This window comes from Oncorhynchus kisutch, linkage group LG15, assembly GCF_002021735.2.
Source record: "Oncorhynchus kisutch isolate 150728-3 linkage group LG15, Okis_V2, whole genome shotgun sequence".
NCBI lineage: Eukaryota > Metazoa > Chordata > Actinopteri > Salmoniformes > Salmonidae > Oncorhynchus > Oncorhynchus kisutch.
Genome location: NC_034188.2, coordinates 28184078 through 28210825, shown reverse-complemented (window position 1 = coordinate 28210825; position 26748 = coordinate 28184078). Strand labels below are relative to the sequence as shown.

The window sequence follows — 26748 nt, the reverse complement described above, 5'->3', positions numbered from 1 at the left end:
TACACACGCCTGGCCACACACGTGCACATGCATGGTCAAGGACACACACACACCACACACACACGTGCACATGCATGGTCAAGGACACACACACACCACACACACACACATAGTAAGGAGACTGGGTGTCTGTGTATTATCCAGCATCCACTAGGGGAAACCCTTGTTTTTGTAATGATGCAAGACTGCTGTCGCTTCTGGTGAGGTTCTAATTATGCCTTTCCACCCAAATTAAGTGTGTGACATATGAAGTACGTAGGGTTCTAGTGTGTGTGTATGTGTGTCATGTCTGATATCAGTCTAAGTCTATGGAAAGCTGTAGTACTTGTGCCCACTGCTGGGTTTACTGGTCTCTGTCCCCCCCTACAGGATATAGCTCATAGGTACAACAACAAGCCATTCACGTTACAGTGCTGCTGGTCAAATGAACTACACACTTCATTATCATGCATGAGGCTGGTATATACCTTTGTCGACTGCTGATAGTGGTGACATTATTCATTTGGGCAAAAGCTAGGCCGACATAGTTGCTTAAGGTAAGCGTCCTGCACGTTTCGATTAGGCCTTCTCTGAAAGGAGTTACCGGTATATGTAGTAATGTTTCAGCGCACATGAAGGTTTGGTTTGCGCAATCGGTTTTAATATAATTTAGTTTGTGTTTCTTGTTTGAAGTGCAATAGTGTAATAATCTGGTTCTCTTCTTTATAAGTGTGTTATTATATTTATGTATTTGTGTGATATAGGATTTGTGCAATTTAGTCTTAATTTGTTTCTATTTGTCTTTGTTACTTCTTTTTTATATATTTGAGTCTTATTTTAGTATATATATTTATATTCATATAGTTTAAAATATTCTGATTATTTATTTATGTTGATCCAAATGTCTGAATAAAAATGACAGTTAATGCAGAATGGTGCTTTTTTAGCGGGGTTCGCCCAGGGATCCATACAAGCTAGAACCGCAAATGGTTGGAGTTGATTAAGGCACTTGGATCTTAATGCACATTATCATCCCTTGACGTGACAATACAGCTGTAGCAGTAATATAACTGTGGAGCTAATGACAAAGGTTTGCCAGCTTAGCTCTACGGACCCAGGCTGCATCACATCCGGCCGTGATTTGGAGTCCATTAGGGCGGCGCACAGTTGGCCCAGCGTCGTCCGGGGTTGTCCGGGGTAGGCCGTCATTGTAAATAAGAATTTGTTCTTAACTGAGTTGGCAAGTTAAATCAAATTTTAAAAAATACTCCTCAGCTCAAGTTTCCACTCCCCGTCGGTCAGCGGGTTGAGAGGTCGAACCATGGGTGCTGTCTTGCGTTTCTCTCGCTTCGCTCTCCTGTTACTCTATAGTTATTTTTCTTTCGTTGGGATATGCTTTCATTATGAAACAGACGTTAGCCTAGTTTTATTTATTGTAAATGTGTTGTAGTCTTATAGGCCCTATGTCTTTCCATCCGTAGTAGTAGGCCTATCAAAACGAAAACCGTCTTGAAATGGGTAGGCTATTCCATCTGGTCAGTGAGAAAAGCCATTTGGCCAGTTGTGTGGCGTCAATTCCTTGTTATTGAAAATCTAGCTGACCTATTTTCTATCTCATACAAATGTCAATCTGCAGCCCGACACTTTCGACGCTGGTTTAGCTCAGTGGTTACTTCAACTGAAATCCTGTTTTAAGGTCCGCGGGCCTTAAGTACGAACCACGGGCGCTGTCCTGCGTTTTGTTATTGTTTTGTTTTTTAAAGATCACCCAAACAAATATTTCAATTCCATTTAAAGTAGACAATTACAATTCAGGTTACATTTTTCATTTGTATTATGGACATTTAATAATGGAATACATAGTGACCCCGTGGGTATCTTTATTTTGTTAAGTGTATTTATCTTTAAATAAATAAATACATTCTGAAAAGTTTGTGATATATCAGTAGCCTATCTAGTCCAACAATTACACTGCATCCTTCACTTCTTTACAAAACCGTCTAAACCATTTGAACGAAACCTAGTCTGTGCTTATCTGCACTGCCAGAATCTACAGTACATTGTCCTGTGTGTAGGCTGCCTGATTTACCTGAATGTACCAGCAGGAGTCGCTCTGAGACCACGGAATATCAGATAGGCCTAATAAACATGAACAAACTGCAATTATTTCTTGCATTTCAAATGAGAGGCCATTGGGCAACCAGTTTGAGATATATAGGGCCCAGTAATAATGAAACCTGCAAACACAATTAAAACATAATTATTATAATTATTTATTGAGTTTTTCCAATGGAAATGATATGTATATTGAAAATAATTTTTATATTGTCATATGCCTAAGTGATTTAAGCACTTGGTTAACGGCACATGGCGTTAAACAGGTTGGTTACTTGACCTCAGTAAACTTGAATACAATCTTAATCATTATTTTTATTGTTAAGTTTGGCCGCGTTAGTTTCTGGTTTTTTCTCATAGCATGAGTAATACACAGGTAAGAGCACCAAAGCTTTACACAAGGACCTGTCAGTTCCGTGTTATTGGAGAGCTCTGTGACGTAAGCTATATCTCATACAAAGGTCTATCTGCAGCCCTGGATTTCCGGCGCTGGCTTAGCTCAGTGGTTACTTCAACTTGGTTTCTGTTTCACGGTCCGCGGGCTATGAAGTACGAACCACGGGCGCTGTCCAACGCTTTTAATTTAATTTTTCGAAAAAAGTTCTACAAAACACATATGTTAATTCCATTTAAAGTAGACAATTACAATTCAGTTGATAGGTTACATTTTTCATTTGTATTTTTGACATTTAATAACAACATATAATAATAATAATAATAATAATAATAATATTTTACCTTTATTGAACCAGGGAGGCTAGTTGAGAAAAACACAGAGTTGCACATGGAATAAACAAAACATACAGTCAATAACAGAATAGAAAAATCTGTATACAGTGTATGCAAACGTAGTAAGATTAGGGAGGTAAGGCAATACATTAATAACATTAACTGAATTGACAGCAATAGATGGTGACCCTGTGGTATCTTTATTATGTTGAATGTATTTATCTTTAAAGAATTGTAATCCATAATCCCTGTTAAATGTTTTCACATCAAGACTACCCCTAGACTTGGCAGTGACGTAGTGACCCAGTGAGTGACAGAAGACTGAGAAGAGCACCGCTCTGTATTTTCCGCTGGCTGCCCCACCAACACAGAAAGCACTGAGCTAGGCTGAAACACCTGGGTTTTGGAGCCTTACTCCAGAAATCTAAAAACGAGACCATGTTTGTATGCGGCTTTATTAACTCAATTCTATATATTTTTTTGACATTGTTTGAGAAATGATATGTAGATTAAAAAACATGAGCTGTCGCACACCCAGAAAAATGTGTTTGTGTGGAGGTGCTGACTAATGGCAAATAAACTATAAACTGTCAAAATAAAGAGATTATTATGTATTGAGTTTTTCCTATGTAAAGGATGCGCATGTTGGAAGTGATGTTTATACTGTCATATGCCTAAGTGATTTGGGCACTTGCTTAACAGCACATGGATTTAATTAAACACGTTGGTTATTTGACCTCAATAGATGTATATATAGTCATTCATTCATTCATGTCTACTCTGGCTGATTGTACTATGCACATCAAGACTATATAAAGATATTTGTATTTTTCTAAATGTTCCCTGTGATGGTTCAAACCCACAGGCCTGCCTGGAGTTTTTCGATTGAAATTCAATGTTGTTCACAAAAGTTAGCCTATGACGTTATATCAAGAGGCTATTGATCTAAGGAACAATGCTTAAGCCATATAGATGAATGACGAATTTGACAAACCTTTATAGCACTGTGATAACTATAGCCTAAGACTCTTCAACACCTTGGCCTACTCTGTTTATTATGAGTTGAATGGAGTCTCAAGTCTGAAATTCTTGTTTTTATTGTCAAGTTTGGTTGCCTTAGTTTCTGCTTCTTCCTCATGGCCTAAGTACAGCACTAGATTGTTTTTGCAGTCTTTATGAATGTAAACTGTTTAACCGGTAGATGGCGCAAAGGATCATCATCAGCAGGTTCTATCTCATACAAAAGTCCTTCTGCAGCCCGAGTTTCTCGACGCTGGTTTAGCTCAGTGGTTACTTCAATCCAAAATCCTGTTTCACGGTCCGCGGGCCAGAAGTACGAACCACGAGCGCTGTCCTGCGTTTTTTTTTTTCGAAACAATGTCTCCAAAACAAATATGTTAATTCAATTTAAAGTAGACTATTACAATTCAGTTGATAGGTTACATTTTTTTATTTCTATTATTGACATTTAATAACAGCATTAAAAAATATAACATTTCACCTTTATTTAACCAGGTAGGCCAGTTGAGAACAAGTTCTCATTTACAACTGTGACCTGGCCAAGATAAAGCAAAGCAGTGCGACACAAACAACACAGAGTTACACATGGAATAAACAAACATACAGTCAATAACACAATAGAAAAATCAATGTACAGTGTTTGCAGATTAGGGAGGTATGTTAATAACATTAACTGAACATTAACTTAATTGACAGCAATAGATGGTGGCCCCGTGGTATCTTCATTTTCTTAAATGTATTTATCTTTAAAGAAATCTAATCTATAGTCCCTATTAAATGTTTTTGCAGTCTTTATAAATGTAAACTGTTTAACCGGTAGATGGCGCAGAGGATCATCATCAGCAGGTTCTATCTCATACAAAAGTCCTTCTGCAGCAGAGATTCTCGACGCTGGTTTAGCTCAGTGGTTACTTCAATCGAAAATCCTGTTTCACGGTCCGCGGGCCAGAAGTACGAACCACGGGCGCTGTCCTGCGTTTTTTTTTTTTTGATATCGAAACAATGTCTCCAAAACAAATATGTTAATTACATTTAAAGTAGACTCTTACAATTCAGTTTATAGGTTACATTTTCCATTTGTATTTTGGACATTTAGTAATAACATTAAACCAATAGCAGTAACTGAATTAACAGCAATAAATAGTGACCCTGTGGGGATCTTTATTTTGTTAAGTGTATTTATCCTGGCCTGGGGCATAAAAAAAAACATATTTCTGATTTAGGTCTACCAAATTATTTAAATCTTATAATCATATAGTTTTTTTCCCAGTATAGTTTCTATCTCGTTCACTGGGAACCTGCAGTCCCCCATTGACCTATGGCTTAGCGAAGACTTACAATACATTGATTAACGTCGCCTAAATCATAGCGGAGGTCTTACGCCATTTTGCAGGCTCCCCTCTCGGCGCTGGGTTACTACAGAGGTTACTTCAGCTGTGAAACGATCTAAAGGACCTCATGTGGGCCCACATACGAACCACCAAAAAATGAAAAAAATCTACTACAAATGAGAAATTGTTGTTATTGGTGAGGGTTCAGCATTACGATTGGGATAACTTCCCCTTAGAGAGTTGTTATGTACGTTGCCTTCGTGTAATGTTTATAACAAGTATAGTTGCTGTCACGGATTGTTGTTCATTGAACTCCAAGCCCACTCAGTGATGGCACATCTTGCCTCATTGTCAACATAGATAAGAACGAACTGCCGTTCAAGCCGGTTAACTCTCGGTTTAGTTAGCCTATCACCGGACTGCCGCCAATCGTCTCTCCGCTCTCTCTCCTGCCTCTCTCCTGGCTCTCTATCAGCTCTCCTCTCTCATTGTGTGTGTGTGTGTGTGTGTGTGTGTACGTGAGATAGAGGGAGGGAACGGAAGAGACAGAGAAAGCAATTTAATGACCTCTGTGTGTGCTCGGCCGGGTCACGGTTAAGGTGATTGTTGAGTGTGAGAGCAGTTCAGAGAATGCCGTGGTGCTTTTGCCATCGGACAATGCAAGTGGGAGGAGAGGCGAGGGTGGATGAAACGATCTTAATGCGCCCTGTAATGCATGTTCATGTAACAGGCACCGAGGAACTGTCGGTGCATCCAACGGAGTGTTTTGGGATTATTTATCACAAAACATTTGTATTCTTCTGTTGGGGAACGGTTGATCCCGGATAGCTACACACTAATCCCCTACTCCGTTAATTAAAAAGACGAGGAAACCAATGGAACTGGTGTTTTTTCAGAAATGTAATCATTTCTGGAGAAGCTTAACCATCTGCTGGAGGTTAAGTCTGTGAGCAGATTGTGTTTTCTGGTTATTTAAACCCGTGGATTTCCCTTTTTTCTACTAGAGGAAGAGGCGGGTGGGTGGTCTCTGGGGGTGAAGGGGGTCGTCGCTAAGAGAGGGTGTGGGGATTTTTTTTTATTTGGTCTCGGTGGCTGTGTCGTCAGCTCAAGTGGAGATATTTGAGCTCGAGCCACGGGGTTTAATTGGAATGTGACTTGAGTCTGTCAAGAGAAGACACCGAGCGAGCCGAGGGATTCCGTATGCCTAATGTGTGTGTGTTTTTGATGTCTGACTGACTGACCAGGATTAAATGGGAAAGATTAGATTTGAGCAAACATGTGCCACACTCTAAGTGTCCCGGGCTTTCCTCTTTGTCTTTTCAGAGCCAAAACTGCCATCTCCATAATCTTCTAAAGTTATTCCATCATATTTACATCTGTTCAAATGACCTTGGCTAAGATTGTGCCTCTTGTCTGTACAAATAACCTCCTGTCTTTTGCCACGTGTTTATGTTATCCCCGTAAAATGATCGCAAGTATCCCTGTAAATAATCATGTAAAATGTGACTATGATATAATCCCAACAGTAATACCTTCCTGTGATTAAACGGTGTGATTATGGTTTTCTGAATTTGTTTTTATGTTGATTGAGTTGATACGTGTTCAGGTCTGCCGATACAGATACATCGTTGTAATGCGTGTTCAGGTCTGCCGATACAGATACATCGTTGTAATGCGTGTTCAGGTCTGCCGATACAGATACATCGTTGTAATGCGTGTTCAGGTCTGCCGATACAGATACATCGTTGTAATGCGTGTTCAGGTCTGCGGATACAGATACATCGTTGTAATGCGTGTTCAGGTCTGCCGATACAGATACATCGTTGTAATGCGTGTTCGTTTGTACCAGTGACTTATTTTTAGCTGGAAAATAGATGCTCACAAACAATCATTAAAATTGAATAACCCATTAAGGATTCTTTTTGTAAACCCCAAATACTCTATGATGATAAATCCATGGGGTCATTTTGGTCATTAATTTTCAAAGAAACCCTATTTGCAATCCCATGTAGACCTACTGGCCAATAGCTATATGATACAAGAAGAGCCTTTTTAGTTGTGGTTATAGTTGTATTCCCAACACTGTGTTTTTATAAATGGTTTTATTTTAAAGGCCTGAAGGACCATGTGCCGGAAGAGACCTTTGAAATCTGCGTGAAATAACTAGAAAACGACACCCTCGATGGAAAGTGATTTACCCCTAATCCAAATCTGCCCCTGATGTCTCGAATGAAAGTGACGCTGTTGTCGCGTCTCTAATCGCTCCGAGGAGCCGCGCCAGATAAAGGGTTAACCGTGCTACTGTAATTAGTCGCTGCTCTCATGTCGTCGTCCTCCAATATAGTGCTGGGCGTAGCCACGGACCCTTACCTCTCCTAACACACACACGCACGCACACACACACACTTCCCCATCGGCTTCTCGGAATATCTAATACACTGGGAAATCATAGTGCGAGCCTCCCCCGCTCATACACTGCTACTGCGCGCGTGGAGCAGAGACGCTTTACTCATATCATCCAAGTTTACGTTCCCGTTTTATATTATTCTAAAATGCAATAATTTGATGAAAGTATATTGTACTTGCGTAATGGAGTAATCTGATAGGAAGTCTGGCCTTTTTATTTGTTTCTACAACAACTGGAAACAAATCGACAAATCATTTTATAAAGTGCAATGACGGGTAAACTCATTCTGTGCTGTTTTCACTCTTGACGATTTTCTGGTGCGCGTATGAAATGGCGCACAGGCTCGTGAGCACCCGGTGGACACCGTTAACCGGGCTGGTGGGGTGCCTGCTGGTGTGCAATTGTGTGGTAGACCTGGTTCTCGCACAGATTCGGTACTCTATCCCCGAGGAGTTGGAGCACGGAGCTTTTGTCGGTAATATCGCCGATGACCTGGGCTTGGATGTAGCCAAGCTATCCTCTCGTCGGTTTCGGATTGTATCCGGGGCCAAAAAACAATACTTAGAAGTGAATCTGGAAAACGGTATTTTGTTCGTTAACGAGAAGATTGACCGCGAGGAACTGTGTGAACGGAGTCCGAGCTGCTTCTTGCACTTGCAAGTGGTGATCGAGAATCCGTTAGAACTGTACCGAGTGGAGGTGGAGATTTTGGATGTGAATGACAACTCTCCCAATTTCCCATGGAGCGAGTTTAATCTGGAGATTACAGAGTCGGCGGCGCCCGGGTCTCGGTTCCCGTTGGAAAGTGCGCAGGACCAGGACGTGGGCACCAATTCGCTCCGCTCCTACCAGCTGAGCTCCAACGAACACTTTGTGCTGAACATCCAGACGCGTAATGATGGGAGCAAATTTGCCGAGCTAGTTCTGGAGACCCCACTGGACCGGGAGCAGCAGAAGACGCAAGAGATGGTGCTCACATCTGTGGACGGGGGGTCGCCTGAGCGCTCGGGCACAGCTCTCATCACCATCACGGTGCTGGATGCCAACGATAACGTGCCCGTTTTCGACCAGTCTGTTTACCGGGCGAGCCTGGTAGAAAACGCACGGAGAGGGACATTAGTGCTGAAGCTAAATGCTACTGATTTGGACGAGGGTGCGAACGGGGAGGTGTCCTATGCATTCAGTGGGCACGCACCACTCAAAGTGCGCGAGCTGTTCAGCGTAGACCAGTACACAGGTGAGATCCGAGTGAAGGGGATTGTGGACTATGAGAAAGCGAGTGTGTATGAGCTGTATGTGCAGGCTAAAGACAGGGGTCCCTCCGCAGTGGCCGTGCACAGTAAGGTACTGGTGGATATCTTAGATGTGAATGACAACGCGCCGGAAGTCATCCTCACCTCCGTGTCCACGCCTGTCCAGGAGGATTCGCCACCGGGAACGGTGATAGCCGTTATAAGCGTCATGGACCGGGACTCGGGAGAGAACGGGAATGTGCACTGCCAGATCCCCAGCAACGTCCCCTTCCAGCTCCACTCTTCTTTTAAGAACTACTACACTCTGATGACTAGTGAGTTTCTCGACAGAGAAGCTTTCTCCGAGTACAACATCACCCTCACGGCCCGGGACCTGGGCTCCCCGTCGCTCTCCACGAGGAAAACCATCCTCGTCCAAGTGTCTGACATTAACGACAACCCCCCGCGCTTCGCCCAGCCATTATACACCGTTTATGTGACTGAGAATAACGCCCCGGGAGCATCCATTTGCTCAGTCACTGCTTTCGACCCCGATTCTAATCAGAACGCCTATCTGTCCTACTCGATTCTAGAGGGTCAGATCCATGGCATGCCCGTGTCCACTTACGTCTCCATCAACTCGGACAACGGAAACATCTACGCGCTGCGCTCCTTTGACTACGAGCAGCTAAGGAACTTTCAGATACGGGTGCAGGCGCAGGACGCCGGTTTCCCCCCACTCAGCAGTAATATCACAGTAAATGTGTTCGTATTGGACCAGAACGACAACTCTCCGGTCATCGTCTCCCCCTTGCCCAAGAACGGGACTGTAGCAACAGAGGTGGTCCCGAGGTCAGTGGATGCGGGGTACCTAGTAATCAAGATCACTGCGCTAGATGCGGACGCAGGACAGAACTCCCGCATCTCCTACCAGGTGCTCCAGGCTACGGACCCGGGGCTGTTTAGTGTCGCCCTCTACACAGGAGAAATCAGGACAATTCGCCGGATCGTGGATAAGGACGCTACGAGGCAGAGACTCGTCATCCTGGTCAAGGACAACGGCCAGCCGCCTCTCTCCGCCACCGTCTCCATCCTCCTCTCCGTGGTCGAGAACGTGCCCGAGTCCCTGTCTGATTTCGGCGACCTCACTCTGAGCCCGCAGCCCCCCTCCAACCTCGCCCTCTACTTGATCGTGTCACTGAGCACCATCTCGCTAATCTTCCTGGTGGCTATTATTGTGCTGGCTGCGGTCAAATGTTACAAGGACAAAGACACACTCAGCGGGTACAGCCTCCCTCCCTTCGCCTGCTGCTGCGGGGGCTACCAGCCAGAGCCACCCCCCGAGGTATTCAAAAAATCTAACCTGAACCTGCAAATCTCCACCGGGGCTAAAGTGCCTACCAACTGCATGGAGGTAAATGGCAGCGGGACTCTGTCCCAAGCCTACTGCTATAAAGTGTGTCTGACCCCCGAGTCAGGTAAGAGTGACTTTATGTTCCTAAAGCCGTGCAGCCCCAGCAGGACCTCGAGGAACAACGAGACAAAGGGGGCAGACAACTTTGCTTGGAGCGCGCACAACCGGAGCGCATCCGCGAATAACAATTCCAGAGCCACCACTCCGAATGAGGTAAAGTGAGAGTGAATGTGTTAGCACATTTATATAAATCATTTATCCCCTTCACTTATACTTTCACGTATACTGTGTGGCAATGCCCATTTTTGTTTAAAACATAGTCAAGTACTTCACATGATATCTAATAAAGGGGAAATCATACATGCGGCAATGTGACTTTATCTGAGTGAACTTGAACGACACAATATTCAGAGGTCAATATTCATCAGGCTGAGTAAAATTCTCTACTAATGCAACCTACACATGTTTATCTTCCATTCCTGTTAGTGTTTATACCTTAGTTATAGACCTACAGTAACGACGCGATAAAATATTTAGTTTTTATAATAAGAGAGTGGATATTCTATTCACAGAGGCTATGAAAGGAATATGAATGAGCTAGTTGTGTCTTATGTCTCTCTCGTCGCGCACAGAACAGAACCGTCTGCCAGAAATATCCGTTTCACAGAGCAACGGAGATGAATCAACCCCAGTCCTGTTTGTTTCGATGCTTATACATCGATCCCTAATCAATTGTTTATACGCTATTTGAGCTGTCTATGATCATGATTTGTCCATTGTTATTTTGAAAACATTTTCCAAGTAATATAGTAAATGACAAATCCCATAACGTTTGTATGCTTGTGTATTGGTGTGGTAGCATACAATCAATGTCATTGCATGTTCTGTCTCCTGCTATGTGATACGACGAGAAAGACATCGCCCATACTTTTCCTTCAGAAACCACCAGTTGGAATTGATTTCTAGTAGTGTCTGCGAATAGAGTTTTTACCATAAGTACAAGGTTAACGGCTGACAGACAAGGTGAATGATAGCCCATCTCGGAAATAGAACTCCACTTTTCTGGGCTAAAGTATGCTGTCAACGACCGTTCTGGAGAATCGTCCACCTCTCATTTGTTTGGACAGATCACCTCACTTACAATGCCTCAAGGGCACAGACACGGTCGAGCCGTTATACTGCACACAACGCGGAGCATACGAAAGGGAGTTGCGTCCATTATTGATGAAAAATGGCAAATGGCTGGTTTCTGGGGTACTGGGGAGGAGAAGGGGTAGGGGGGATGAGGGGGGGGGGGGGCATGGCCCTGGCTGGGACGTGGCGCGCCTGTAGATTGCCCCGGCGAGGAGAGAGATGTGGATCAGTGTTTTGTCCTGAGCGAAGGAAGGGTGGGGGGGGGGGGGGGGAGGGACGGAGGGACGGAGAGAGAGAGAGGAAGGCGAGACTGTGTTGTCGGAGTCACTAGATTGGACCGGCAAACCGTGAATGTGATGTGCGTATTGCCCAGTGTACATCTCTATAATCTGACACAATGTATGCAGACAGTGACGGATAAAGGGACCCTTTTCTTCCTAGAATATCCCATCTCCTCTAGACTGTAGACTAACAATGTCAGTCCAATTCATAGCAGGAACACCTCTGGACATATAAAGAGCTTGATTCGAGGTCATGCTGATTGTTCTGCTCGTAGCTATGTCCCTCCAGGGGCTTGGTGTCCTTGATGACGTTAATTGGTTCCCTTAAATCACCCCTGAGTTCGCCGAGAGTCACTCTCCCATATGAGTCAAATTGGATGGGTGCACAGCATGCAGCGGATCTGCGGATGACACGATACCAGCTCAAAGACTTACCAACTAAACAGTGGGATAGTTATATAGCCTATTGACAACCATATCCATGTTGTATGTAGACCTACATGTCGGCATAGTGTAATCTCAGCAGGGTGATAAAAAATACATACATTGAAGGTGAAAGAGGAGACAGATTAGGCCTCCCCTACTCACAGGTCAACTGTTCTGTGAAACAGACTGATCAGCTGAGACGACCTAGATAAGTGGGTAAAGCTGCAAGGACGGCACAACTTTTCTCGCCTCTCAGCAATACATAATTCAAAGCTGATCTTCTCGGAGAATCAGGGCAATATTCATGTGAAAAATTATACATAAAACACAAAAAAACAATTAGGTGTAAAATTGTATTAATTTCCTGAGTCCCACGGTTTCCTTTGAATATTAAAATGGTGTTTTCGTTTCATCCCGGTTGGGTTCTAATTGTTTTTTATGCAGAGCTGGCGCGGAATGTATTTTCAATACCGATTCTAATAATAGTGAATTAATAGAGCATGGAATCCGCACTATGAGACTTATTCCCGGAATACATATCACTCCGGAGTGCCCGTCCCCTCCCCTGCTGTGTTGTGCTGCAGTGGATGAAAGCGAAATAAATGACAGGCGAGTCATTGCTCAAGGCACAGCGCACATCCTCGCTGCCTTCTGAAAAAAGGCCACAGGGAGGCAGTCAAGCTCCATGGAAAAAAATATAATTTCCCGAATTCATTTAGACATCCGTTCCTTAAATGTCCAATTCAGCATTCAATTTCAATATCACGTCATTTCTGGGTTACAATTAAGTACCTTACTCTGCGTGTTTAAATGCATTGTTTAAATTAAAATGGTCAAAAGGAGACAAAAATAGCTTTTTTAGCAAAGATACATTTCTGGGGAGGGGGAAACTAAAAACTAGATGTTATCAGCAGAGAGGTTTGGAACTCTCTTATTGGTCTATTAACTAATTTATTACATGGTGATGTCACCTGGCAGGCCAAAAACCATCCCACCACAAACAAAGTTCTTACACTAAAAGGGCATTATCATCATTTTAACAATTTCACAGTATTATTCCAACCTCATAGTGTGGAAATATATATAAAACACAGGAACATCACGTTTCTGACTGCACTGATCCTTTAAAGTGACATGAATATAATGTAGAATATGCAAATGAATAGAACTCTACTAATATTTACTGAGAAAACATTGAATCCCTATTAGTGTCAAAGCTCATCTCTTTAACAAGGTTTTTAGACATGTGGTTTTAAGATCGTATTTTCTCTCTTAATCTATAGCTCAAGCAACCAAACACCGACTGGACCCTCCCAAAGAACCAGAAGTCCTCTCTGAAAAGGTAACAGTCACCTTTGACATGTACACTTCCAACTACCTCAGCATACCGGTCTTTGAGACAGCATGTTATTAATGAATGACTTGTGTGTGGTCATGCCAGAACATATTATGTGATTCTTCATGGATGGATCTATATCCTCCGCAGCTATAACTCTATCAACATGGACGGCACTCTGATGAGGAAGGCCATGCATGGAGACCCAGAGAACTACATGACACCCATGACGGGCCAGTACTGGACCTGGGGCACCCACATGAGGGGCACGTGAGGGCCTGGGCTTGAAACACACACACACACACACACACACATGCACACGCACGCACGCACACACACACACACACACACACACACACACACACACACACACACACACACACACACACACACACACACACACACACACACACACACACACACACACACACACACACACACACACACACACACACACACACACACACACACACACACACACACACACAGAGAGAGAGAGAGAGAGAGGGAGAGAGCTAATACCTCTCCCTGGATAATAGCAAACAGACAATGAGCAGCTATGTTATGAGCCCTGATGAAGACAGCTTGTCTGTCGAAACGTTGGACATAATTATTTTAGCATCTGAGCTCCTAGAGTGTCCGACTCTCCTTTATTTAAAAAAAATTGTTATGACTACATAAGCACTACTTCCACAGCGTTTACGTGTGTGTCTGTACTATCCTTGATTTCAGTCATACAGTATATTAATCAACATTATGTTTCTTCTTCCATAGACTACAAGATGTCTCCTCCTGCCACTGGCCCTCCTCCTTGCTGCTGCACCCCTCGGTGCACCCCTCCACCCCAGCAACAGCCCCAACCCCAGCAGCCTCAGCAACCTCCACTCCCCCCTCATCCCCATCCTCACCCTCACCCCCAGCCACCTCCAGACTACCAACACAACGTGTACATCCCTGGCACGCCGTCGGCTCTGTGCACGCTGAGGCCAGCAGCCACCCACCACCGCAGCGAGCTGGATGTCCACAACTCCTTCTCCACCTTCGGCAAGAAGAGGCGCTTCATCCACAACTACGAGCCCCGGACAGAAGCAGCAGCAGCCGTCATCAACAACGACCTATATAACGATTAATAGTGGGAGGGACAGAGAGTTAAATGAAAAGGATTCATTCATGACTGAATTCATGAAACATGTGTACAAACGGAGGAATGAATAAATCAATGTTCGACCTCCATGCCAATGGGAAGAGGGAGATGGATGGATGAATCCAAGAAGAGTGATCATTAAACCGTTTAAGATCTGCCACTGTTGGCCATTGTTATTTTGTATACATTACTGTCACATGTTTTCCACAGTCTGATTTTCATTTGATAACATGTGTTATTGTTATTATTTATTGTTTTGACAATCAGCCTGGAGCAAAGAAAAATGATGAGAAATATCCAATTAGCCTAAGATTGGACAGCGCTTTGCACGTTGTTATAAATATCAATTCTAGTTTTGAATGTTTACAAAAACGGACACAAATAACCAGGTTGCGGTTATTAATCTAAAACGGTTTGAAATGTATGTTTCTGTTCAGCGGAACTTGTGAGAATATGTATGAATATACCTGTAGATATGCAAACTGCATTTGTGATGCAGGTGATCCACAAATGCTTAAACAGTCATCTCCCCAACACAAATATTGTATATACATTTCTGAGAATAAAGTATTTTTTCTCATAATACGCTCTTCTTCCTCATGTATCAAGTATGGGTCCTGCTCTGTTGAGCCGATGATGCTCATGTCATCGCCAGCTTCCCCCAAACAGGTTTAATTCTGAGGATGGGATAAATTGATTGAGAAACCTTTTCAATGTCAATGAGCATCAGTCACACATCCACTTTAAAGTTGGGAAATTGTTTTAGGGTAAAAAAGATGCAAGGCGCACTAACACCGGGGAAAGCTTTCTGTTACGGTCAGCTGTGGCAAGGAATAAACCTAGTAAAATGCCAGTACATGCCCATTGGAGTGCTAGCATTTCCATTTGGCCTCAGAGAATGGTCGAGGTTCCTTAACTGAATAAACAGAATATAATTTTAATTAAAGACAGTGGGACTGGGCTGGGAGATTAAATGCCACACCTGGACGAAATCTGCCAACAGTTCTTCCATCCTCTCTCCATGCACTTTTCCTTTTAAAATCCCGGGGAATGAGTTCCGAATGTCAACAGATGAGTATCAGCCGGATCCAGAAGAGTAATTAGGTTGGCAGGTGCCACAGACTGAAAATAATGATCTTAATAAGGAGACAGTCTCCATGGAGGCAAGACGCTTCTGGATCTGTAGTGTAAACCTTCTGTCCGGCTGGAGAGGAGGAGGAGAACCATAGGGACAGTATAGCAGGGCTGGGAGGAGGAGAACCATAGGGACAGTATAGCAGGGCTGGGAGGAGGAGAACCATAGGGACAGTATAGCAGGGCTGGAGAGGAGGAGGAGAACCATAGGGACAGTATAGCAGGGCTGGAGAGGAGGAGGAGAACCATAGGGACAGTATAGCAGGGCTGGAGAGGAGGAGGAGAACCATAGGGACGGTATAGCAGGGCTGGAGAGGAGGAGGAGAACCATAGGGACGGTATAGCAGGGCTGGAGAGGAAGAGGAGAACCATAGGGACAGTATAGCAGGGCTGGGAGGAGGAGAACCATAGGGACAGTATAGCAGGGCTGGAGAGGAGGAGGAGAACCATAGGGACAGTATAGCAGGGCTGGAGAGGAGGAGGAGAACCATAGGGACGGTATAGCAGGGCTGGAGAGGAGGAGGAGAACCATAGGGACGGTATAGCAGGGCTGGAGAGGAAGAGGAGAACCATAGGGACAGTATAGCAGGGCTGGGAGGAGGAGAACCATAGGGACAGTATAGCAGGGCTGGAGAGGAGGAGGAGAACCATAGGGACAGTATAGCAGGGCTGGAGAGGAGGAGGAGAACCATAGGGATGGTATAGCAGGGCTGGAGAGGAGGAGGAGAACCATAGGGACGGTATAGCAGGGCTGGAGAGGAGGAGGAGAACCATAGGGACGGTATAGCAGGGCTGGAGAGGAGGAGGAGAACCATTTTAATTAAATTTTTAATTTTACCTTTATTTAACCAGGCAAGTCAGCTAAGAACAAATTCTTATTTTCAATGACGGCCTAGGAACAGTGGGTTAACTGCCTGTTCAGGGGCAGAACGACAGATTTGTACCTTGTCAGCTCGGGGGTTTGAACTTGCAACCTTTCGGTTACTAGTCCAACTCTCTAACCACAGGGCTGGAGAGGAGGAGGAGAACCATAGGGATGGTATAGCAGGGCTGGAGAGGAGGAGGAGAACCATAGGGACAGTATAGCAGGGCTGGGAGGAGGAGAACCATAGGGACGATATAGCAGGGCTGGAGAGGAGGAGGAGAACCATAGGGATGGTATAGCAGGGCTGGAGAGGAGGAGGAGAACCATAGGGACGGTATAGCAGGGCTGGAGAGGAGGAGGAGACCATAGGGACGGTATAGCAGGGCTGGAGTTACAGGTCAGCTAGACATCATTTCAATCAGCGTGATATGGCACGTGGAGCTACTGTATCAGCTTGAAAAATAGAGGCATACAATTTTTCACACCCACTAAAATATCAGCAAACAAGATGTGTCTATGAATGGAAACCATAGCCTGGTATAAAATGCTGGGATGTTGTTTAGTAGATTTCATGGTTCGAATGATTCTGAAGCAGTGTTGCGTTCCATAGGATGCATGAACAAACAGGCATTCTTCTCATGGTCTAATAAACAAAGTACCCCACATTCATAATGACGAGGGCTGCTAAATTGCATTTCCCTTCAGGACATAAAGTCTTGACCTTATTGAGGCCTAGTCAAGCCTCTTCACCTGAACCTCAGAGGGAACACCTACAGTCTGTCTCATTACACAATGTGTACATCCAGCAGCTCTGTGAGCCATGGGGCTTCTTCTGCGCGGTACAATGTTCTTCTCCTCTCATCATACTGTACCTACCTCCTCCCCATAAACATACTGTTCATCTCCCCAAAACTTAGCCCATCCTCACCTCCCCCCAATACATAGCCCATCCTCACCCCCACCCTCAATACATAGCCCTTCCTCACCTCCCCCCAATACATAGCCCATCCTCACCCCCACCCCCAATACATAGCCCTTCCTCACCTCCCCCCAATACATAGCCCTTCCTCACCTCCCCCCAATACATAGCCCATCCTCACCTCCCCCCAATACATAGCCCATCCTCACCCCCACCCCCAATACATAGCCCTTCCTCACCTCCCCCCAATACATAGCCCATCCTCACCCCCACCCCCAATACATAGCCCTTCCTCACCTCCCCCCAATACATAGCCCTTCCTCACCTCCCCCCAATACATAGCCCATCCTCACCCCCCCCCCCCAATACATAGCCCATCCTCACCTCCCCCCAATACATAGCCCTTCCTCACCTCCCCCCAATACATAGCCCATCCTCACCTCCCCCCAATACATAGCCCATCCTCACCTCCCCCCAATACATAGCCCATCCTCACCCCCACCCCCAATACATAGCCCTTCCTCACCTCCCCCCAATACATAGCCCATCCTCACCCCCCCCCCCCAATACATAGCCCATCCTCACCTCCCCCCAATACATAGCCCTTCCTCACCTCCCCCCAATACATAGCCCATCCTCACCTCCCCCCAATACATAGCCCATCCTCACCCCCACCCCCAATACATAGCCCTTCCTCACCTCCCCCCAATACATAGCCCATCCTCACCCCCACCCCCAATACATAGCCCTTCCTCACCTCCCCCCAATACATAGCCCATCCTCACCCCCACCCCCAATACATAGCCCTTCCTCACCTCCCCCCAATACATAGCCCATCCTCACCTCCCCCCAATACATAGCCCATCCTCACCTCCCCCCAATACATAGCCCATCCTCACCTCCCCCCAATACATAGCCCATCCTCACCCCCACCCCCAATACATAGCCCTTCCTCACCTCCCCCCAATACATAGCCCATCCTCACCCCCCCCCCCCAATACATAGCCCATCCTCACCCCCCCCCCCCCAATACATAGCCCATCCTCACCCCCACCCCCAATACATAGCCCTTCCTCACCTCCCCCCAATACATAGCCCATCCTCACCCCCCCCCCCAATATATAGCCCATCCTCACCTCCCCCCACACATTCTCCTCCATGTCAGCTTCCCTCTTTCAGATCGCTGGATCAATAAAAGTCCATTAAATACACAGAGACCACAACAATAGTTACGTAAGCAAAACACGTACATAAAGCTAAAGTAAATGCAAAAATGCTCTTTCAAACCAGCAGGGAACACCATGAACTAGATATGTGTTATTGTGACTGAATACAAGGATAGTAAACCATTTAGAGAACTGAATGAAACACATTGTGGTTTCACAAGGCATGACCAATGTGATCAGGCATGGCGCAGTATGTATCTAGACATACAGGTATCTGTATAGTGTAAAGACAGTAGATCTGTATGTGTGGTCTACCTGCTGTATCTCCACCAGGGGGCACCATTCAGTCACAGAGGGAGAAAGATGGAAAAGGAGCAGACATGATGGAATAGGAGAGCTTGTTGCATTTCACAATAAAGATTTAATCACGTAAAGTACACCTTCAATATAATAATGGAACAGATCAATAACAAACATGACTAACTCTCAGACAGCACATAAGGCCTAGTTGTGTTTCAGAAATGACAGATATGTTTGCTGAAGTTAACACGTGTTGGATATTGGTTTGAGAAAGGCGATATCAGTTTGTGGATTTTGTGGCTTGCTGGTCATCTGTAGCGGTAATCTGTAGAGGTCGTCTGTAGAGTCATCTGTTGACTGAGGTATCCTCTGGTTCATCAGGAAGTGACCTGTGATGACAAAATAACACAGAATACAGTGCAAGTTAGATCGTGACAGAGTGGGGGAAAAAACTGTATATATATATACATACAGCATTGCAATACATTATATTAATGAAAGGGGCAATCTGCAATTGCCACAACCATTTTTGAACTTTTAATTTCCTGATATACAGTGCATTCAGTAATTATTCAGACCCCTGGATGTTTTCCACATTTTGTTACAGTACAGAGTTATTCAAACATGGATTACATTTGTTTTTTTTACTCATCAATCTACACACAAGTCCCCATAATGACGAAGCAAAAATGTGTTTTTATACATTTTTGCAAATGTATTACAAATAAAAAATGCAAATATCAAATTTACATACTCTACATCAAACACGTGTTTTCCATGTGGTCAATGCTATTCCATTTGCTCCGTTTCAGCCATTATTATGAGCCGTCCTCCTCTCAGCAGCCCCATTTAAATAAGTATTCAGACCCTTTACTCAGTACTCTGTTGAAGCACCTTTGGAAGCACCTTTGGCTAGTTCAAGTCCGAGCTCTGCCTGGGCCATTCAAGGTCATTCAGAGACTTGTCCCGAAGCCACTCCTGCGTTGTCTAGGCTGTGTGCTTAGGGTCATTGTCCTGTTGGAAGGTGAACATTCACCCTGGTCTGAGGTCCTCAGCGCTCTGAAGCATGTTTTCATCAAGGATCTCTTTAGACTTTGCTCCGTTCATCTTTCCCTCGATCCTGATTAGTCTCCCAGTCCCTGCCTCTGAAAAATATCCCCCCAGCATGATGCTGGAATTCAGGCCAAAGAGTTCAATCTTGTGTTCATCAGACCAGAGAATCTTGTTTCTCATGATCTGAAAGTGCCACGACACCATCCTGTCTTGGAGCTCTACGGACAATTCCTTCAACCTCATGGCTTGGTTTTTGCTCTGACATGCACTGACATGTCACCTGTGGGACTTTACATAGACAGGTGTGTGCCTTTCCAAATCATGTCCAATCAAAAGAGTTTACCACAGGTGCACTTTAATCAAGTTGTAGAAACACCTCAAGGATGATCAATGGAAGCAGGATGCACCTGAGCTCAATTTCAAGTCTCATAGCAAAGGGTTTGAATACAGTTTTTTAAATGTTTTTTTTTATAACATTTGCCAAAATTTCTAAAAATCTGTTTTCACTTTGTCATTATGGAATTGAATCTATTTTAGAATAAAGCTGCAAGGTAAAAACATGTGGAAAATGACAAGGGGTATGTATGAATACTTCCCGAATGTACATTACCGTATTGTACATCTAGGTTTGTACCTGTAGACTTTCCATCAACATGATTAAAAACAATGCACAATACAGGCATTGAATACGTTGAGACATCAAGTTGTTTGCGTTGATGTGATAATGAGGCTCAGTTGGTAGAGCGTGGCACTTGCAATGCTAGGGTTGTGGGTTCCATTCCCAAGGGGGAGTAGTATGAAAAAGTATGAGAATCTAAGCAACTCACTGCTGTAATCAGCTCTGGATAAGTGTCTACTGAAAAGGAATGAGTAGACCATTTCAGTTTAATCATAGAAAACTGGAAAACACACAGTACCAGTCCAAATTTGGACACACCTACTCATTCAAAGGGTATTCTTTATTATTACTATTTTCTACATTGAAGAATAATAGTGAAGACATCAAAATTATGAAATAACATACATGGAATCATGAAGTTACCAAAAAAGTGTTAAATAAATACAAAATATATGTAATATTTAAGATTCTTCATTGTAGCCATCATTTGCCAGCTTTGCACACTCTTGGCATTCTCTCAACCAGCTTCATTAGGAATGCTTTTCCAACCGTCTTGAAGGAGTTCCCACATATGCTGAGCACTTGTTGGCTGCTTTTCCGTCAGTCTGCGGTCCAACTCATCCCAAACCATCTCAATTGGGCACTCCATCACTCTCCTTCTTGGTCAAATAGCCTTTACACAGCCTGGAGGTGTGTTTTGGGTCATTGTCCTGTTGAAAAACAAATGATAGTCCCACTAAGCTCAAACCAGATGGGATGGCGTATTGCGGCAGAATTCTGTGGTAGCCATGCTGGTTAAGTGTGCCTGGAATTCTAAATACATAATTTACAATGTCAACAGCAAAGCACCCCCACACCATCACATCTCCTCCTCCATGCTTCACGGTGGGACCCATACATGCTGAGATCATCCGTCGACCTACTCTGCGTCTCACAGACAAGGCGTTTGGAACCAAAAATCTCACATTTGGACTCATCAGACCAAAGGACAGATTTCCACCGGTCTAATGTCCATTGCTCGTGTTTCTTGGCCCAAGCAAGTCTCTTATTATTATTGGTGTCCTTTAGTAGTGGTTTCCTTGCAGAAAATCGACCATGAAGGCCTGATTCACACAGTCTCCTCTGAACATTAATGTTGAGATGTGTCTGTTACTTAAACTCTGTGACGCATTTATTTGCGCTGTAATTTCTGAGGCTGGTAACTCTAATGAATTCATCCTCTGCATCAGAGGTAACCCAGAGTCTTCCTTTCTTGTGGCGGTCCTCATGTGAGCCAGTTTCATCAAAGCGCTTGACGGTTTTTGCGACTGAAGAAACGTTCAAAGTTCTTGAAATATTCCGGAATGATTGACCTTCATGTCTTAAAAAGTAATGATGGACTGTTGATTATCTTTGCTTATTTGAGCTATTCTTGCCATAATATGGACTTGGTCTTTTACCGAATCTTCTGTATATAACCCCTACCTTGTCTCAACACAACTGATTAGCTCAAACGCATTAAGAAGGAAAGAAATTCCACATATTAACTTTTAACAAGGCACACCTTTTTTTGAAAAGCTTTCCAGGTAACTACCTCATGAAGCTGGTAGAGAGAATGCCAATAATGTGCAAAGCTGTCATCAAGGCAAAGGGTGGCTGCTTAGAAGAGTCTCAAACATAAAATATATTGTTGAAGTCAGAAGTTTACATATACTTAGGTTGGAGTCATTAAAACTAGTTTCTCAACCACTCCACAAATTTCTTGTTAACAAACTATAGTTTTGGCAAGTCGGTTAGGACATCTACTTTGTGCATGACACAAGTCATTTTTCCAATAATTGTTAACAGACAGATTATTTCACTGTATCATAATTCCAGTGGGTCAGAAGTTTACATACACCAAAGTTGACTGTGCCTTTAAACAGCTTGGAAAATTCCAGATAATTATGTTATGGCTTTAGAAGCTTCTGATAGGCTAATTGACATAATTCGAGTCAGTTGGAGGTGTAACTGTGGATGTATTTCAATTCCCTCCTTTAAACTCAGTGCCTCTTTGCTTCTTGACATCATGGGAAATCAAAAGAAATCAGCCAAGTCCTCAGAAAAAAATTATAGACCTCCACATGTCTGGTTCATCCTTGGGAGCAATTTCCAAACACCTGAAGGTACCATGTTCATCTGTAAAAACAATAGTGCGCAAGTATAAACACCATGGGACCACACAGCCATCATACCACTCAGGAGGGAGACGCGTTCTGAGATTAACGTATTTTGGTGCGAAAAGTGCAAATCAATCCCAGAACAACAGCAAAGGACCTTGTGAAGATGCTGGAGGAAACAGGTACAAAAGTATCTATATCCACAGTAAAACGAGTCCTATATCGACATAACCTGAAAGGCTGCTCAGCAAGGAAAAAAATGCTGCTCAAAACCACCATGGGTTAATGGGGAGGCTTGCAAGCCGGAGAACACCATACCAACCGTGAAGCACGGAGGTGGCAGCATCATGTTGTGGGAGTGCTTTGCTGCAGGAGGGACTGGTGCACTTCACAAAATAGATGGCATAATAAGGTGGGAAAATTATGTGGATATATTGAATCAACATCTCAAGACATCATTTAAAGCTTGGACGCAAATGGGTCTTCGAAATATACAATGACCCCAAGCATACTTCCAAAGTTGTTGCAAAATGGCTTAAGGACAACAAAGTCAAGGTATTGGAGTGGCCATCATAGAGCCCTGACTGCAATCCGATAGAAAATGTGTGGGCAAAACTGAAAAGCGTGTGCGAGGCCTACAAACCTGACTCAGTTACACCAGCTCTGTCAGGAGGAATTGGATAAAATTCATCCAACTTATTGTGGGACGCTTGTGGAAGGCTACCCAAAACGTTTGACCCAAGTTAAACAATTTAAAGGCAATGCTACCAAATATTAATTGTGTGTATGTAAACTTCTGACCCACTGGGAATGTGATGAAAGAAATAAAAGCTGAAGTAAATCATTCTCTCTTACTACTATTCTGACATTTCACATTTTTTAAATAAAGTGGGGATCCTACCTGACCTACGGCAGGGATTAAATGTCAGGAATTGTGAAAAACTGAGTTTAAACGTATTTGGCTCAGGTGTATGTAAACTTCCGACTTCAACTGTATTTTGATTTGTAAAAAAATTGTTTGGTTACTACATGATTTCATATGTGTTATTTCATAGTTTTGATGTCTTCACAATTATTCTAAAATGTAGAAAATGGTCAAAATAAAGAAAAACCCTTGAAAGAGTGGGTGTGTCTAAACTTTTGACTAGTAATGTATATCAAGTTTTTTTAAATAATCCACAAGTATTATCAGATTAACTGTTTTGTACAGATAATTATCAGACTCAGGAACAGGGCGTAATGGTTTTGTGGGTTATTATTCTATGTTTAGTTGCCTGTTCGCACTAGTCATATTGCTTCACTGTTCGTTTTGTTATTTTGTATAGTTTTGTTCAGTGTTGCATTCGTTTAATAAAATGGAATGTACGCTTATCACGCTGCGCCTTGGTCTCCTCCTTATGACAACCGTGACACAGTGGTTGCATTAAGGAGAAGTCTGTCTTTAATTCTGTGAATAACACTTGTGTATTTTATCAATGTTATTACGAGTATTTTTGCAAAATCACAGGATGTTTTGCAATCAAAACATTACTGCACGTAAGGCGCCAATGTAAACTGAGATTTTTGGATATAAATATGCATATTATCGAACAAAACACAGATGTATTGTGTAACATTATATCCTATGAGTGTCATCTGATGAAGATCATCAAAGGTTAGTGATTCATTTTATCTATATTTGTGCTTTTTGTGACTCCTATCTTCGGCTGGAAAAATGGCTGTGTATTTTTTCGACTTGGCTATGACCTAACATAATCATATGTGGTGCTTTCGCTGTAAAGCATTTTTGAAATCGGACACGCTGGCACAGGACGCACTGGGCTGTGCAGACTCACCGGAGACACAGTATACAGAGCCGGCGCAGGATATCCTGGTCCAAAGAGGTATACTGGAGACCAGGAGCACTGAGCCGGCACCCTCCTTCCTGGCTGGATGCCCATTCTAGCCCGGCCAATGCGAGGAGCTGGAATAGTGCGCACCGGGCTAGAATAGCGCACTGGAGACACCGTGCGCTCTACCGTAGAACACGGTGCCTGACCAGTAAGTGTACCTTCATATCGTCGCTGTTCCTCTATTCTCCGGTATTTCTCCTCGTAGTATCGCTGTTCCACTTTCGCTGCCTCTAACTCCTCCTTAGGACGGCGATGCTCCCCTGGCTGTGTCCAGGGTCCTGCTCCATCTAATATCTCCTCCCAGGTCCATTTCCCCATTAAGCGCTGTTCCTCCTTTTCACGCTGCTTGGTCCTGGTTTGGTGGGTTATTCTGTCACGGTCGTCATAAGGAGGAGACCAAGGCGCAGCGACATATTAAAACCCCAAAGATATACAAAAACCCTAGACAGAACAAAAACTAAACAAACCACCCTTGTCACACCCTGACCTAACCAAAATAATAAAGAAAACTAAGATAACTAAGGTCAGGGCGTGACACGCTGTGTAAGATTTCAAAAAACTTTACGGAAAAAAACAATCTGAGAACGGCGCTCAGAACCCAACACAACCAGAGGAATATCAACATTTTGGAGTCAACAAAGTTAGAAACAACACCATAAATATTCACTTACCTTTGATGATCTTCATCAGAAGGCACTCCCAGGAATCCCAGGTCGACAATAAATGACTGATTTGTTCCATAAAGTTCCATAAAGTCCGTCATTTATGTCCAAATAGCCACTTGTTGTTAGTGTGTTCAGCCCAGTAATACATGAGGCGCAGGCACTTCATCTAGACAAAAACTCGAAAAGTTCCGTAACAGTCCTTTAGAAACATGTCAAATGATGTATAGAAACAATCTTTAGGATATTTTTAACACAAAACATCAATAATGTTCCAACCGGAGAATTCCTTTGTCTTCAGAAAAGCACTGGAAAGAGAGGTAACTCTGTCGGGAGCATGCGTCATGAGACCAAGGCACTCTGCCAGACCATTGACTCAAAGAGGTCTCATGAGCCCCTCCTTTATAGTAGAATCCTCATTCAAGTTTCTAAAGACGGTTGACATCTAGTGGAAGCCGTAGGAAGTGCAACTTTATCCATATCTCAATGTGTTCGGTAGGCCAAGCTTTGAAAAACTACAAACCTCAGATGTCCCACTTCCTGGTTGGATTTTTCTCAGGTTTTCGCCTGCCATATGAGTTCTGTTATACTCACAGACATCATTCGAACAGTTTTAGACATTTCAGAGTGTTTTCTATCCAATACTAACAATAATATGTATATATTAGCATCTGGGACAGAGTAGGAGGCAGTTCACTCTGGGCACGCTATTCATCCAAAAGTGGAAATGCTGCCCCCTATCCCAAAAATTAGGCCACAGATGAAATACATAATGTTGAACTTCACAGGGTGGTGAAAGTGCACGTGATGAGCTTGATGCTCCTTGCCAATAAATATCTTATTCTGGTGACATGATGATCGATGCTTGGCTGCCGTTTGACAATTATTATTAAAAAAAACATTTGAATAGCTCTTATCCATAATAATCTCATTATGCAAGTAGCCTACCAGCACTGTATCTGCAAGGTGTCAGCTAGAGCGCACGTGCCTAGACCAGAGTGGGCATGTTTTCTATTGAATGCAACCGTTTTTGTGACAAAACCATCAGTAGAGTTGAAAATGCAATGGAAACCCATTTAACTTGTATTTTTCACCCGGTGCACAATGTCATCACGCACAGTCTTTAATCCGCAATAAATCAGTTCAATGGAAACACATCTCTGGTGGGGAAATTCGCATATTGTTTTAGGCAGATTTTTGAAAATCTATCACAAATTGGATGGAAACCTAGTTTGTGATTATGACGTGTTCTCCGGGAGCTGTCCACTGGCGCGGTGCTGAAATTCAAGCCAATGGTCTATTGTTGCTTCACATTATAATATTCTAGAAAGCAAAAAGGTATTTAATTCATATTTTTTTCACCGGTGATGTCATAATCAGTGAATGGAAGTCAGATAATTCCAATCACATGGATTTGGTGCCAGATTTCATAATAATACATTTAATTTGTAT

At 43.6% G+C, this 26748-nt stretch overlaps 1 protein-coding gene across 1 annotated transcript; it reads left to right on the top strand.

The window, feature by feature from the left end:
- The first annotated feature begins 7572 nt into the window (after positions 1-7572).
- Positions 7573-15125, top strand: LOC109878361 (protocadherin beta-15-like). The gene is made up of 4 exons (XM_020470619.2): positions 7573-10440; positions 13352-13410; positions 13555-13670; positions 14179-15125. The coding sequence occupies exons 1-4, from the start codon at positions 7912-7914 to the stop codon at positions 14532-14534; spliced, it is 3060 nt and encodes a 1019-aa protein (XP_020326208.2). The 5' UTR covers positions 7573-7911; the 3' UTR covers positions 14535-15125.
- The last annotated feature ends 11623 nt before the right edge of the window (positions 15126-26748 follow it).